This window comes from Mastigoproctus giganteus, chromosome 11 (genome assembly GCF_048544385.1).
Source record: "Mastigoproctus giganteus isolate SK-2022 chromosome 11, ASM4854438v1, whole genome shotgun sequence".
Lineage (NCBI taxonomy): Eukaryota > Metazoa > Arthropoda > Arachnida > Uropygi > Thelyphonidae > Mastigoproctus > Mastigoproctus giganteus.
The window spans coordinates 131,967,700-131,980,851 of record NC_143585.1 but is presented as its reverse complement, the minus strand read 5'-3'; the positions used below and the strand labels follow the sequence as shown (position 1 = coordinate 131,980,851).

General features: G+C 35.3%; 1 protein-coding gene across 1 annotated transcript in view; it reads right to left on the bottom strand.

The window, feature by feature from the left end:
- Nucleotides 1-13,152, bottom strand: part of LOC150078438 (RRP12-like protein) — a 496,297-nt gene that overhangs the window by 425,640 nt on the left and 57,505 nt on the right. Inside the window, exon 5 of the mRNA XM_090384563.1 lies at nucleotides 1,693-1,798. Within this exon, the coding sequence (XP_090240689.1) occupies nucleotides 1,693-1,798 (106 nt within the window). The remainder of the gene's footprint in view (nucleotides 1-1,692; nucleotides 1,799-13,152) is intronic.

Genomic DNA, 13,152 nt, shown 5'->3' with positions numbered 1-13,152 from the left:
ATCTTGGTCCTGAACAGTCTGCAAGCTCAAACTTGTTCTTAAGTTCCAGTACATACTGCTTTTTCTCCTCTTCTGTTATCTCAAAGACCTTTGTATTATTTACTCAAGTCAGTTTTTTTCCTTTCTTTTCTTACATCTATATCAAGTGTGCATCTTACCATTCTGTGATCATTTCCAACATTTACCTTGTTCAGGACAGTAACATCATTCACGATATATCTTCTGTTAATGAGGATGAAGTCAATTTCATTAGCTGTTAATCCATTTGGGCTCTTCCATTTTCACTTTGTGTTCACCCTTTTCTTGAAAAAAAGTGTTCATTACTGACATTACTTGAGATTCTGCAAATTCCACAAGTCTTTCAACCTCTTTCATTTCTTTCACCAATTCCAAAATCTCCTATAGTTCCCATTTCTGTGCTGTTTTGTCTCTTTCTAATCTTAGCATTGAAGTCCCCATTAATGATAGTGTAGTGAATTTTCTGTTCATCTAGAGACTCAATTTCATTTCTTCAACCTCATCATCATCATGGCTCGTATGTTGGTGCATAAATCATTATAACCTTTAGCTTATACCTCTTAAAAATCTTGAATAGTAGTCTTGACACCCTTGGTGATGTACTTTTGAATTCCAAAATGTTGTTTTTTATATCTTTATGGACCAGAAAGCCAACTCCACCTTCGCTCTTTTCACTGTTTCCATTGGTGTATAGCAGATTTCCACTTGATAAACTTATAAGTGATTCATTTCTTCTTCTTGTTTCAGCCAGAACAATGATATTCCAATTCACATTTTCTAATTCCTTTTCCAGCTCTAATATCCTATCTTTACCAATGACCGATCTTACATTGTAACAAGTGAAGTTCAGTTTCCGTGCATGGGAGCCTGATCGTACCCAGAGATTCTTAGCACCCTCTGCTTCCACTCTGATCCTCTCGCTGCCGTAAGGGGGGGAGTGAAAGCCGCTGGGGAATAAGGACCATTTGTTTCATCATGCTATCATGTGCTGGAGGGTTTGGTCTTTTCCTCTTCTCACTGACCAGGCATCTTGAAGAGAACCAATCTACACGTTCGTTGCCACCTAAGTGACATAACAAGGCTTGCCATCGAGAAGGTGTGCATGAGTGGATTTTAGGGAGGCAGGCCAACCGGACTTCTCCTAAATCTTCTGAAATAGAAAGATATTGGATCCATCAGTGTTTTAGACTGAGTGTCTGATAACACACAGAATGCCTGTTCCCCCTCTAAGCCCCTGCATTCTTACATCATGCCATATTTAATATTAATACTAGTAATAGCATGCTACTGTGTCTTTTGTTTTTCTATTCCTGCAAAGCCATGTGACATGTTTATAGTTTATACTCACTATGAAAATGAAATCATTATCCTTAAGTTGACCTAAATTTACTAAATTCATTTTTAGTTTAAATAATGTCACCAAAAGAGTGACTTAAATAATGTCACTCCATAACTGAGTTAAAAACTCTGAAACAACTACCATGGCAGTCTGTCATAGTACTCTCTAAAGGTTGTCATTTAAAAAAGAAACACAGAGGGAAAAAAAAAAAAAAAATTATAGATGTATTAAACAAGTGCAAAAGGAGATGTTGTAAAATGATAATTAGTAACATTATAACAAGGAACAAAACACTTCAAATGCTATATTTTCCAATCATAAAAGGAAATACATACCCCTCTCAAAAGAGCATTATGATCAGAATTCATGTATTTTTTCAGGAAAAAGACAAATACTGAAGAAATCTCTGAAAATTTAACTTTTAGGACAGCATGTGGAAGTCTATAAAATGAATAATATACATATATATGTTAAGTGCAACAATTGATTTGCAATATTTATCAAGAAAATTTACACGCAAACTTTATCTTCAACTTCAAAAAACATCAAAAGTTCATACTTGTGCAGAACTATGTACAATAAAAGATGCAGGATAGAATTTCAGTATAGTTCACAGGTTTTTTCATGAGAATTTGACCAACCAAAATACAGAAAATTCCAACATCTAGAAAGGATCAAGTCTGAAGTTGCTGGATTTGTTAGGTTCAACTGCATTCAAATTCTAAAAATTAACTATGTAAATATTTATATCAATATTCAAAAACAAACTAATACACAACTAGTTAAAGTAAAAACACCAAAATAAAATTAAATTACAAATTAATACTTTCGACTAATACTTTTAATTTCAACACAAAAATACCCAAATTAAATCAACATAAAATAACCTTGACAAAATCAAAAATCCATGCTGTGATCAAAAAAAAAAAAAAAGAAAGAAAAGAATATTAACATAAAATCAGAACTAAACTCAAATAAACAAAATCTCCATTAATATCCCATAAAATAACTCAATAAAACCAAATGGAGTACAAAGTTTAAATTCTGAAACTCATTTCAGTCACTACTAATGATCATGACATCCAAATACCTGTTCCCACTGAGAGATTCCACTCCTGCCCCATGGGAGGTAATAACAGGCAGCCAAGACTGCCAACTTGAACATAGTATCATTTGATATTTCTATTATCAAAGATTCTTAAAGAAATATAAAATTAATATTATTACTCTGTTTTCTATCTAGCAAAGAAATTCTTAAGAATTACAGGATTACCTATTATTATTCCTGTTTTCTTTAGCTAGACTTTTCCATCTACTTTAAACATCTGAAATAGATGTTTAAAATAGAAAACACTGTGACAACTAGTTTTCTCTTCTAAATTTACTCATTGATTAACATAGTAAAGGCAATACAATATTATATAAGTACTTCTCTGAATCCTGCCACAGATGGCATTAATCATCTTCCACTACATCCTGAGCACTCATGTTCTAGTTTTATATACCATTTTCATCAGGTATAAAGGAATACCTATATGTATCCCTTCCTTTTACTTTGTTCACATCATTCCTAATACAACATCTGGCACTATTTAAAATGCTTTTCTTTTCTTGTCCTAAATGAATACTATTATCCTGCTCAATCTCAGGGCATGATTATATTCCAAAGCTCTCAGAATAAGAATATTTATTTTAGCCATACAGGATAACAGAAATTTTATTACCTACAATGCTCCATTAGAAGTTCTGCATCCTCAGATGGTTCCAAGAAGAAACCTTCACGCCTATACAATACCTCTCTTAACCATTATGTTTAAAATCACCTCATACCATATGTTAAACAGGGATAAAGATACATTCATATAGAATGTACAGATATCTACCCTTTAAGTCACCGCCAAATCCCTAATCACTGTTAGAACTTAAGATACTTTACAGGGGCTACGAAACCTTGTCACTCATGTAGTACAGTACTTCTCAAACTATTTGTAGCAAAGGATCAGTTTCTTTTGTTTGAAATCCGTTGCAGAGCTATATTTTGGTAAAATACAAATCGTTAGGGACTGGTAATGAATGAATCATTGCAGACCGGTAATTGCAAACCGCCTGAGACATTTTTTCCAATTCATTGCGGACCAGCACCAGCCCATGGACCACACTTTGAGTAGCACTGCACTGGTACCAACCCCCTCCCAAATAACATTTTTAGTTTACTTCACAGGAACTCTCTGAAATGTCACTGTCAGGTGACAATTTGTATTAATCATCCTTTTAATAACATGCAGCCAAAATTGCCAATTTGTGCAGACTACTACACCAAGAATTCAACTAAAACATAGTATCGATATTTCCACTAACAATTAATATTGGTAGTGAAAAACAGCTACTGTTGTCTAGAAGTGAATGTCAGGTCAATTTGGACCTCTTCATAAATCCTACACATCCAATCAAGTCGATTAAATATCCCTACATACGAGATGAAAATAGGTTGAGTACACTGACCATGCTAAGTGTTTAATGTAAAAGCTGCAATGCCGACCAGGGTAGCCGGGTGGGTAAAGTGCCTGCCTGGCAACCCAAAGGTCGCAGGTTTGAATCCCGCCTCCGGCTTGGATCAAAGTACTGCAAAAAAAAAACCTTGGGAGGTGCATTATGGCCACAGAAGCCAATGCGCCAACAACTACCAAAAAAAAAAAAAAAAAAAATCTGCAACCATGGGAAGTGCATCAAGAACTTTAGTAAAAAATAATCATTGATACAGACAGTGCAGTCTAATGTTTTTTGTATACTTCAGCTCTCCTGCTTCACAATTAACATTTTTTAATATGGTTACCCTTATTTGTATTAAGTTTATTAATTAGTTTTTACTTTTCAATTTTTTCCAGCTTTGAGTGTAGCTAGTTATTTAAGTAGACTTAATTTATTTTAATTTCTGTCTTGCTGATCTGATTATGTTTAGTCTCACTGATTGGTTCTGATCAACGGTGAAATTTATATATTGTCTTTCAATTTGCTAGTTTCCCTGGTTCCAGGATCCAACAAGGAAGACAATCGTAATAAGATGTTAAGTACATTTTATTGTGCCATTGCTAACACTAAGCTTTAGCCCTGTTAGATTCTGGAGCAGAGTTCTGCATGATAACTAAGAAATTATTAAACATTCTATAGGTAGGAAGAATGTATCGGATAGATGGCAAATATAACTACCTACTAAACTGGTTATCTATGGTGGTGAAATTATAATCATTAAATGGTGGATGCAAATAAAATCACCCTTCTCCAAAATAGTATGAAACTAATATAAGATATCTTAATTACTAGATAACATAATCTCTGGGACACAGCCTTATTTTGGGAGACTTATTTAAGCAGTTTAAGGTCAAATAAGATTACAAAAAGGAATGAACAGAAATATCAGGTTGCTGTATACCCATGAAATCAGCTAATATATCACTTTGCCTAGTGGTATTGATAATGTTCAGTTAAGTGAAAGGGACGTTCCTTTCAGTGAAGAACCCGGTCATCCTGTTTTAAAAGGAGATGTTTGTCCAAACATCTACTCAAGATTGTCTTGTCATACCTAATGTTCAGTTAAAGACATACATGGTAAATAACAGAGAGACTGATCAAATAAGGCAGCATCGATTAGATCCTCAACTGGCATCAGTATATGCAAGCCTAAAAAATAGACATAAGCATAATTGTTATTATCTTGATAGGCAAGCTTATATGAGAAAGAATATGGATAGCTGCAGATTAAGAGCCCCCACTTTTGCTCTACCAGTCATGAAACCATGAACATTATTTACATATGAAAACATAGCTGGTCATTTGGGAAAGGAGAAGACAAATCAGGATATAAATTTAAAATAATACTGGGATGATATGGAGGAAGACACAGATGTAACTGCTTAACACCTAACAGGTGTGGCAATAAAGTTCCTGGACTGGTGCTGTTGCAATCATGTTCAATGAGTTTGAAAATAAATGGAAGTGGTATGCTGTACTTCAAACTTTCTTCAACAGATGGTGGTACAGAGATTGTCCAGTAGGCTGACAGGTTGTTGTTAAGTAACAGTCAATTTCCTTAGTAGCTTTAATGTTGTGTGTCACAATTTTGCAATGGAGCAAAAAATATCAAATTTTGCTTTAAACTAGGAAATTATGCAACAGAAATGCGTGAAATGTCAAAACCTGTTTATGGGGATGAACTGTTAAGTCACACCAGTGTATCTGATAGTATAAGTGGCTAAAAGACAATTACAGTTATTAAATCAAATTCTAATTACAAAATCCTTCAACACAAAGCTCTCGTTATCGAATGGTTTCAGCCATACACTTCATTAAATGTGTTAAACACTAAACTCCCCATAAACCTGCCCCCTACTATTTGGAACTTAACACACGTGAAATTTCGGCATGTACTGAACTGCATCACGGAAAATAAACTTCCTTTAAATACTTCGCATTCTCTACCATGCAATGCCAGCTAAAGACGAAAAGTTCGAAAGTCGCCCATTTACGACTATTAGCTTTTTTCATCAACTACTTACTTTATCAGTGACACACAGGTTTTATATGTGACAACCAAGAAACAGGATGTGCACTTCCCTTTTTTTGAGTAAGTATCTTGATTCTTTTAAATTGTAATCATAATTACAACCATGCAACAGCCATGTTCCATTCATATAATTTAAGTTGCTAATTCACACAACCAATGCTGCTGCTTTAATTTTCCTCACACCAAAACAGATCATATGAGGTGAGTACCATAAATTAAGCTTTTTGCATGAAGGTAACATACAAGGTTGATGTGCTTTGTTCCTCATAAATTGCCAGGTTCAAAATTCTTGACTTAATTAGATATAAATAAAACATAAGAAACACGTTAAACGGGAAAACAAAAGGTTCAACATTCATAATTATTTGTAATTTTTTCTTCTTCCTTCCTTTATTCTTCTTTTATCAGTTAACAAATTTCAGTTCAGTCAATTTATTCTTTCCCTTATTATTTTGTTAAATTTAGAACATTAAAAATTTTTTCAAATTATTGTTCTCAGACAAACAAATTCTCTTGACTATGTCATAAATCATACTACTGCAACTTTCTTCTTTTGAATCGTTTTATATCTGTAGATTTACATTTCATTTAGAAAAAAAAATTCGAAATGCCTTTTTTCCAAAGCATTCACCCTGAAGGGTGAATGCTTTGGAAAAAAAGTGAGCATCGTGAAAATCAAAGGTATTGTTTGCATTACCTTTGATTTTCAATATAAGTAAAAATGAGCAAGCCGTATCTTACAGAGCCTAAAGATATTTTCTTGAACAACAGCATTCAGCCCCTTTTGGTGCTATAACCAATTTCAACTAAATGGCCAAACACTAGACCAGCAGTTCTCAAAGGGTCTGCCACGGCACACAATTGTGCTGCAAGTTTCACTAAGTGCCACAAAATTTTGGATGTTATGTTAATGCAGATGCCAAAACAGTTATCTTTAACTGATAAATGGACATGTTTAATATTCAAATGGCTTTTCAGTTTACTGGGAGCCATACACTAACTGCTGAGTTTTTTTACACAGACCACACATTCAAGAATAGGACCATTTACGCAAAGTGGTTTTCAGGTCCACTCTACATAAATCCAAATTTAAATAACTATCTTGGTACTTAAGAACTGCACCCTTTATGCACTGCATGAAACTTACACTTGCAATTAGTTTTCTCACTTTTATTATTACTGCTTTCTGCCACTGACTCATCATTCACCTTTTTTCTGTTTAACCAAAAACTTATCCATATTAAAGTTAATAATGTTTAATTATGTATTCAGTATACATTGTTGTTATTTGGTTTTTAGGAGCATTAGCAACTAAGGCCATATTGCTCCCAGGATATGCGGTGGTTATTCCCTGACCTTTCCGCATCCTCCATATTTGGTGGTTCACGGGCTCGAACCCAGGTCTAATCAAGAAGCATGTGCTACGCACTGCTGCTCCTGCCCACCTGGCTATGGAGGCGCCTATTCAGTATATGATGAGAGCCTTGTCAATCAATTTGGCCCTGGAGATGTTGTGCAGGGATCATGTGGTAGAATTTTTCTCAGCGTGGTCTGGGCTCATTAACAGGAGAAACTGCTTCTACAGGGATGGGATACACTTAAATAGAAAGGGTGCAAGAATATTTGCTAATACTATTGAGGCAATGTCAAGTGGGTCAGCAAACTGCTAGCTTGGGGGTCTTCACAGACAAATAGATTAACAGTAGCCACAGGCAAAGGTGGAAATGATTCTTGCACAGCTCCTATTGAAATGAGAGCAGCAGCCTGGAAAGCAAGTTGCTGGGGATTTCAGGAACTGCTGGGAATCTTGAAACAAATAAATATGTGGGCTGTGTTAGAATAACTAAGAGTAAGAACAGGTGCATGTATAATTGCATGTACACCAATGCTAGGAGTATAGTAAATAAATTTGATGAATCTGAAGTGCTGATCAAGACATCAAAGGCAGATATTGTTGAGATATCAGAGACATGGTGCCACACAGATATAAGTATTGCAGAATTGGAATTTGAGGAGTACAATGTGTACAGAAAGGATAGACAGGATAAGAAGGGAGTGGTTATGCTGTTAGTTAAGAAACACAAAAATTCTAAGGAAGTGCATCTGGTTGACGTATATGCAATGTTGAGGAGTTTGTTATGGGCCTAACAACTCTGATGAGCACAATGAATTATACAGAGAAATAGAGTCGGCCAGTAAATAAGGGCATCTTATAACAGGGGGATTTTGACTTCCCAGATATAGACTAGAACTTGTGAGTTGGTCACTCGCACACTAGCAAAGCTTTTGTGGATTTATTGGATGACCGTTTTCTACAGCAGCATGTTTGAGGAGGTACAAGAGGGAGTAACACTCTTGATCTGATTATCGGCAGTGATTATTCATGCATAAAGAATTTATAGATAAAGGAACCACTAGGTGGAAGTGATCACAGGGTACTGATGTGGGATTTACTTAAAGATGGAACTAACATCAGGAGTAAAGGGAAAGGTTTTTTCTTTCGTAAAAGTGACTACAGTAGTCTCAGTGAATTTTTAAGTTCTATACAGTGGGACCAGCTGATGATATTACCAACAGGAAATTCTAAATGGAAGCATACAAGGAAGTAATTTTGGAAGCTACTAGGCTTTTTGTTCTAGGTTTAGGCCCAAATGGATGTCAGATGAACTAATGAGACTCGTGGCAGAGAAGAAAAAAGTATGTGATGCACAAATTGTCAGGCGACACAGAAGCCTATGGTAGATATAAGCTAGTCTGTAATCAAGCACAAGGGAGGTAAGGCAAGCGAAGGTGGATTGTGAGAAATCTTTGGCAAAGGATGCAAAGAAAAATAGCAAAGACTTCTTTACTTTACTTATATAAACTCTAAAGAGAAGGGGATGAATCAGATTGGTCCACTTGATATGAATGGTTTGACTGTACATGGTCATTCTCAGTTGCCAAACTGAATGAGTATTTTACATCTATATTCACACATGAGGAATTAATCAAAGAGGAGAGGGCCAGATGTTTATCAAACTCTAACAGGGAGTTAAATGACTTTCTAATAACTGAGAACAAAATGGAGGAGAAATTATTGAAGTTAAACATAAGAAAGGCACCTGGGGTAGATGGGATCTATTCAGTTATATTAAAGGTGGTGGCAAAGGAAGTAAACAAACTGTTAGCCATAATTATGAAAGCATCTTTGGACTCAGGGGAAGTCCCCACGAACTGAAGATGTGCAAATGTATCTCCAATTCATAAAGGGGGACATGAGTAAATACAGACCTCTTTGTTTGACTTCTGTTCCAGGGAAAATAACGGAGTCAATGGTTAAAGAAGCATTGCAGAATCATCTAGGCAAGACAGCAGTAATAATTCAGACACAGCATGGGTTTGTTAAGGGGAAGTCTTGTCTGACCAATTTTAATGGTTACTATGACGTGGTCACAAAGGAACTGGATACAAAAATAGTTTTAATATCATATACTTGGATTTCAGGAAAGCGTTTGATATTGTAGCACATGGAAGACTACTATACAAATTGGGGCAGTATGGCATTAAGGGCAGGTTGCTACAATGGTAAAAAGGATGGTTGAGTGGGAGAAGACAGAGCGGTAATCAATGGAAACTGCTCTACGTGGACTAATGTTATTAGTGGTGTCCCTCAGGGTTCGGTGTTGGGACCATTGTTGTTTTGTGTATTTATCAATGATATTGATGAAGTTATATCAAGCTTAATGTCAAAGTTTGCAGATAATACAAAAGTTGGAAAGGTTGTTAATAACAGTGTGCTACTGCAACAGAATCTAGAAAATTTGGGCAGATGGGCTGAGAAGTAGCAACTGAAGTTTAACATTGACAAATGCAAAGTACTGCATATAGGTAGAAGTAACCCCAGAGAAATGTACCAACTGTGTGGTACTACAATTAGGGTGGCAAGAAAATGAAAAAGATCTGGGAGTAATTGTGCAGACAGATATGAAGTTTTCTGAGCAATACAGACAAGATGCCAGAGCAGGTCATGGGGTATTGTCAATGATATACAGGAATTTTGCTAGTAGGTGATTATCCCTTTGTATAAGGCAATGGTCAGGCTACACCTTGAGTACTGCATACAGGTCTGGAGGCCTCATTTTAGGAAGGATATAGAGTTGCTTGAGCATGTACAGAGAAGGGCAACAAGATTGGTGAGGGGTGCAAAGGGGAAGAAAGACTCGCCAAGTCTTTCTTCCCCTGTTTCTTCTTTCAAGAAATGAAAGAGATTAAAAATTCTTAGTAAACTATTAAAACCTGGAAATCTTCTGCACCCCTTCCTCCCACATCTACCCTGCCTTTCTCTGCCTACGGTCAGAATGCATTATGGTGGTTTCCAATATCAGTGAATTTCTATTGATGTAGGGCAAGCAGGAGTTGGCAAGTTTTTATAAGGCAGGTCCTACCGGTGAGAAGTGAAGTAGGAGTGGGCAGGGCCATATAAGTTTTATAATTAACTGAATCAGTAAAAATTGATCAAATATATATTATGGGTCTATTTGATAGTTTTTAATTAAATATTAAAAACTCTACAAAAGTTTTTGTAAAAGAAATTAATACTGCTGCTACTAGTAACTGCTACAAACATCAAAAGAGTAATTTAGTAAAAGAACAAAAATAGCATAAATTCATGTAGCTTAAGTCTCTGTCAATGATATATAGGAATTTTGCCAGTAGGCAATTATCCCTTTGTATAAGGCAATGGTCAGGCTACACCTTGAGTACTGCATACAGGTCTCATTTCAGGAAAGATGTAGAGTTGCTTGAGCGTGTACAGAGAAGGGCAACAAGATTGGTGAGGGGAGCAGAGGGGTCCTCTTACCAAGAAAGGCTTAAGTACTGCAAATTGCAGCAGCTGGAGACTAGGTGATCTGACTGAAGTGTATAAGGCCTTGAATCAGTTTGGCATGCTGAATTCTGATGGGATTCTTCCGCTTGCTCAGATTACAAACCTGAGGGAGCATAAATTCAAATTGAGGAAAGACAACTGTTGAATAGATGTGCAGAAATTTGCCTTAAGCCAGCAGGTGATTAACTGCTGGCTCAAACTTCCATCTGTCGTTGTGGAAGTTGAGAGCTTAAATAAATTGAAGGAACCGGACAAACTTTTAGAGGGAATGGATGTGTGAAATTGTTTTTTTTTAGCTGATGCCACATACGCTTGCTTTCTTTCGTCACATGCCTACATTACTGCTACTACCACTACTACTATATTTACAGACAAACTATGGAGATTCTTTTTCTTTTTTCAGCATAACAATGCAGTTTAAACATGTTTTCATGCAATTTGTAACTAAGAATTTTGGAATTTCAATTAATCAGAATTTTGATTGAATATGAAAATCAATGAAAAATAACATCTAAGAGAATAGGCAATAACAGCATCCAATTTTGAAATGGTATATTCACCATAACTATACTTTTTTTAAAGATATGTTTATAGAATGTAATTCAATCTATGGGACAGGTATTTAAAGAACTAATACATATTATACACAGAATGTCAACCATATTTAAACACATTTTCAGTTGAGTCGATCTTTACCACTTGCATCACAACAACCATTATCAGTTTGCTTATAATAATAAGCAAACTGTCAACAGTGAGTTCGGGAATTTTCAAAAAGGAAGTGTTGAGAAACCACAGCAACAGTTTAACTGTTGCTGTAGTTTCACAACATTTCCTTTTTTGTTATTTTTCCCTTGGTGTCAGTAATCAACTTATAGGCTGATGGCAGGGTTTCCAAGCACCATTCCACATACCAGTTGCCCTTTATCCTCATAGGATTCCATGCTGTAGTGGTTCCAGGGTCGGCCTTCCTTGTTTTTTTTTTTTTTCTTTTTTTTTTCCAATTTTTGTTTTAAGTTTCATATTTCTTATCTAATTTGGTTCATTTTAACTTCTTGAATTGCAAGTAGCAGTTAGCATCTCTTAAGAAAAAGCAGAACTGTTCCAGTTATCAGCAATTTTCATATATGGTATAAAATTCTTTCATTTGATAAAATAAATACTATTACTAAAAGATTAATCCAGCATCCTTGGGGACAGCACATTCCAAATTTTTGAAAATTACCTTTTTTTGAAGTTGATGCATATAAGTATAAGTATTTAGGGTAATTCCTTATTTTTATTAGATAATGGATTAACACAGAACGATAGCTGCCAGCATTAAAACAAAATATTAACCCATTCTGTTGGATTGGTCTGTGGGTAACATACTTGCCTAAAAAATAAAGATCGGGGACTCAAATGCCTCTGGTATAGGTGTTGAAATTGTTCATTATTTTTTATATGAGGTTTTAACAGAACACTATGACCTTAGTAATGAAATCAGCTTAAACACTAAATACATACTACTGTACTATTAACTCCTAGCAATACTGGAGGGTAACTTGACAGGTAACCCTCGAAAATAACGTTTCCATATATCAAACTTTTACTGCAACAGCTTCTGAAGTGATATTTTTATGGTTTCCATACAGAAATTGCACGTAAGAACCTGTTAAGTTATCTGCTACCATTTTTGCAACTATCTGGGTTTTTGCTTGAAGAGTAGTGTGATACCAGACAAGCTTTAAACACAATAACATTGTTTGTTTAAAGTTTCAGATTTTTTTTTTTTCCCTCGCTAGTTAAATAAACATCAACATTCTTATCCTAGTTGTTTTTGAAAAATTTATTATTGTTTTCAAAGAGTAATATTGTCTTTACTCTTTGAAAACAATAATAAATTCTCTCCACACAGCCACTAAACTGCAGTAAACAAGATAGAGGCAGTTCGTGCTATACGAGTTTTCACTTTGTGAGTTACGGGGTTTAAGAATTCTTTTTTCAAGAATCAACAAAATCGAAAATATGAACATTAATTGCATTAAATAAATGATAAACATTCATAAATATGGCATTTCAAGCCATGCCGTAATTATACAATACTACAGTAGTATTGTATAGCTATGCGTACTACCGTGTGTGTGTGTGTGTGTGTGTGTGTGTGTGTGTGTGTGTGTGTTCAGGCAGATGAGAGAGTCTAACTGACTTGCATAACAAAGCAGTCAGCACACTGATGTTAAAAGTTTGGTTGTGTTGCGCTTCATTTTCGCTGTCTTATTTCAAATTTATCCCACTTATTAATACTGTGCAATATAACAAAATAAAGCAATACTACGGAGAGTGATATTAAAAAAGAGAAACAGCAAAGAGGAATAACATTGGAAA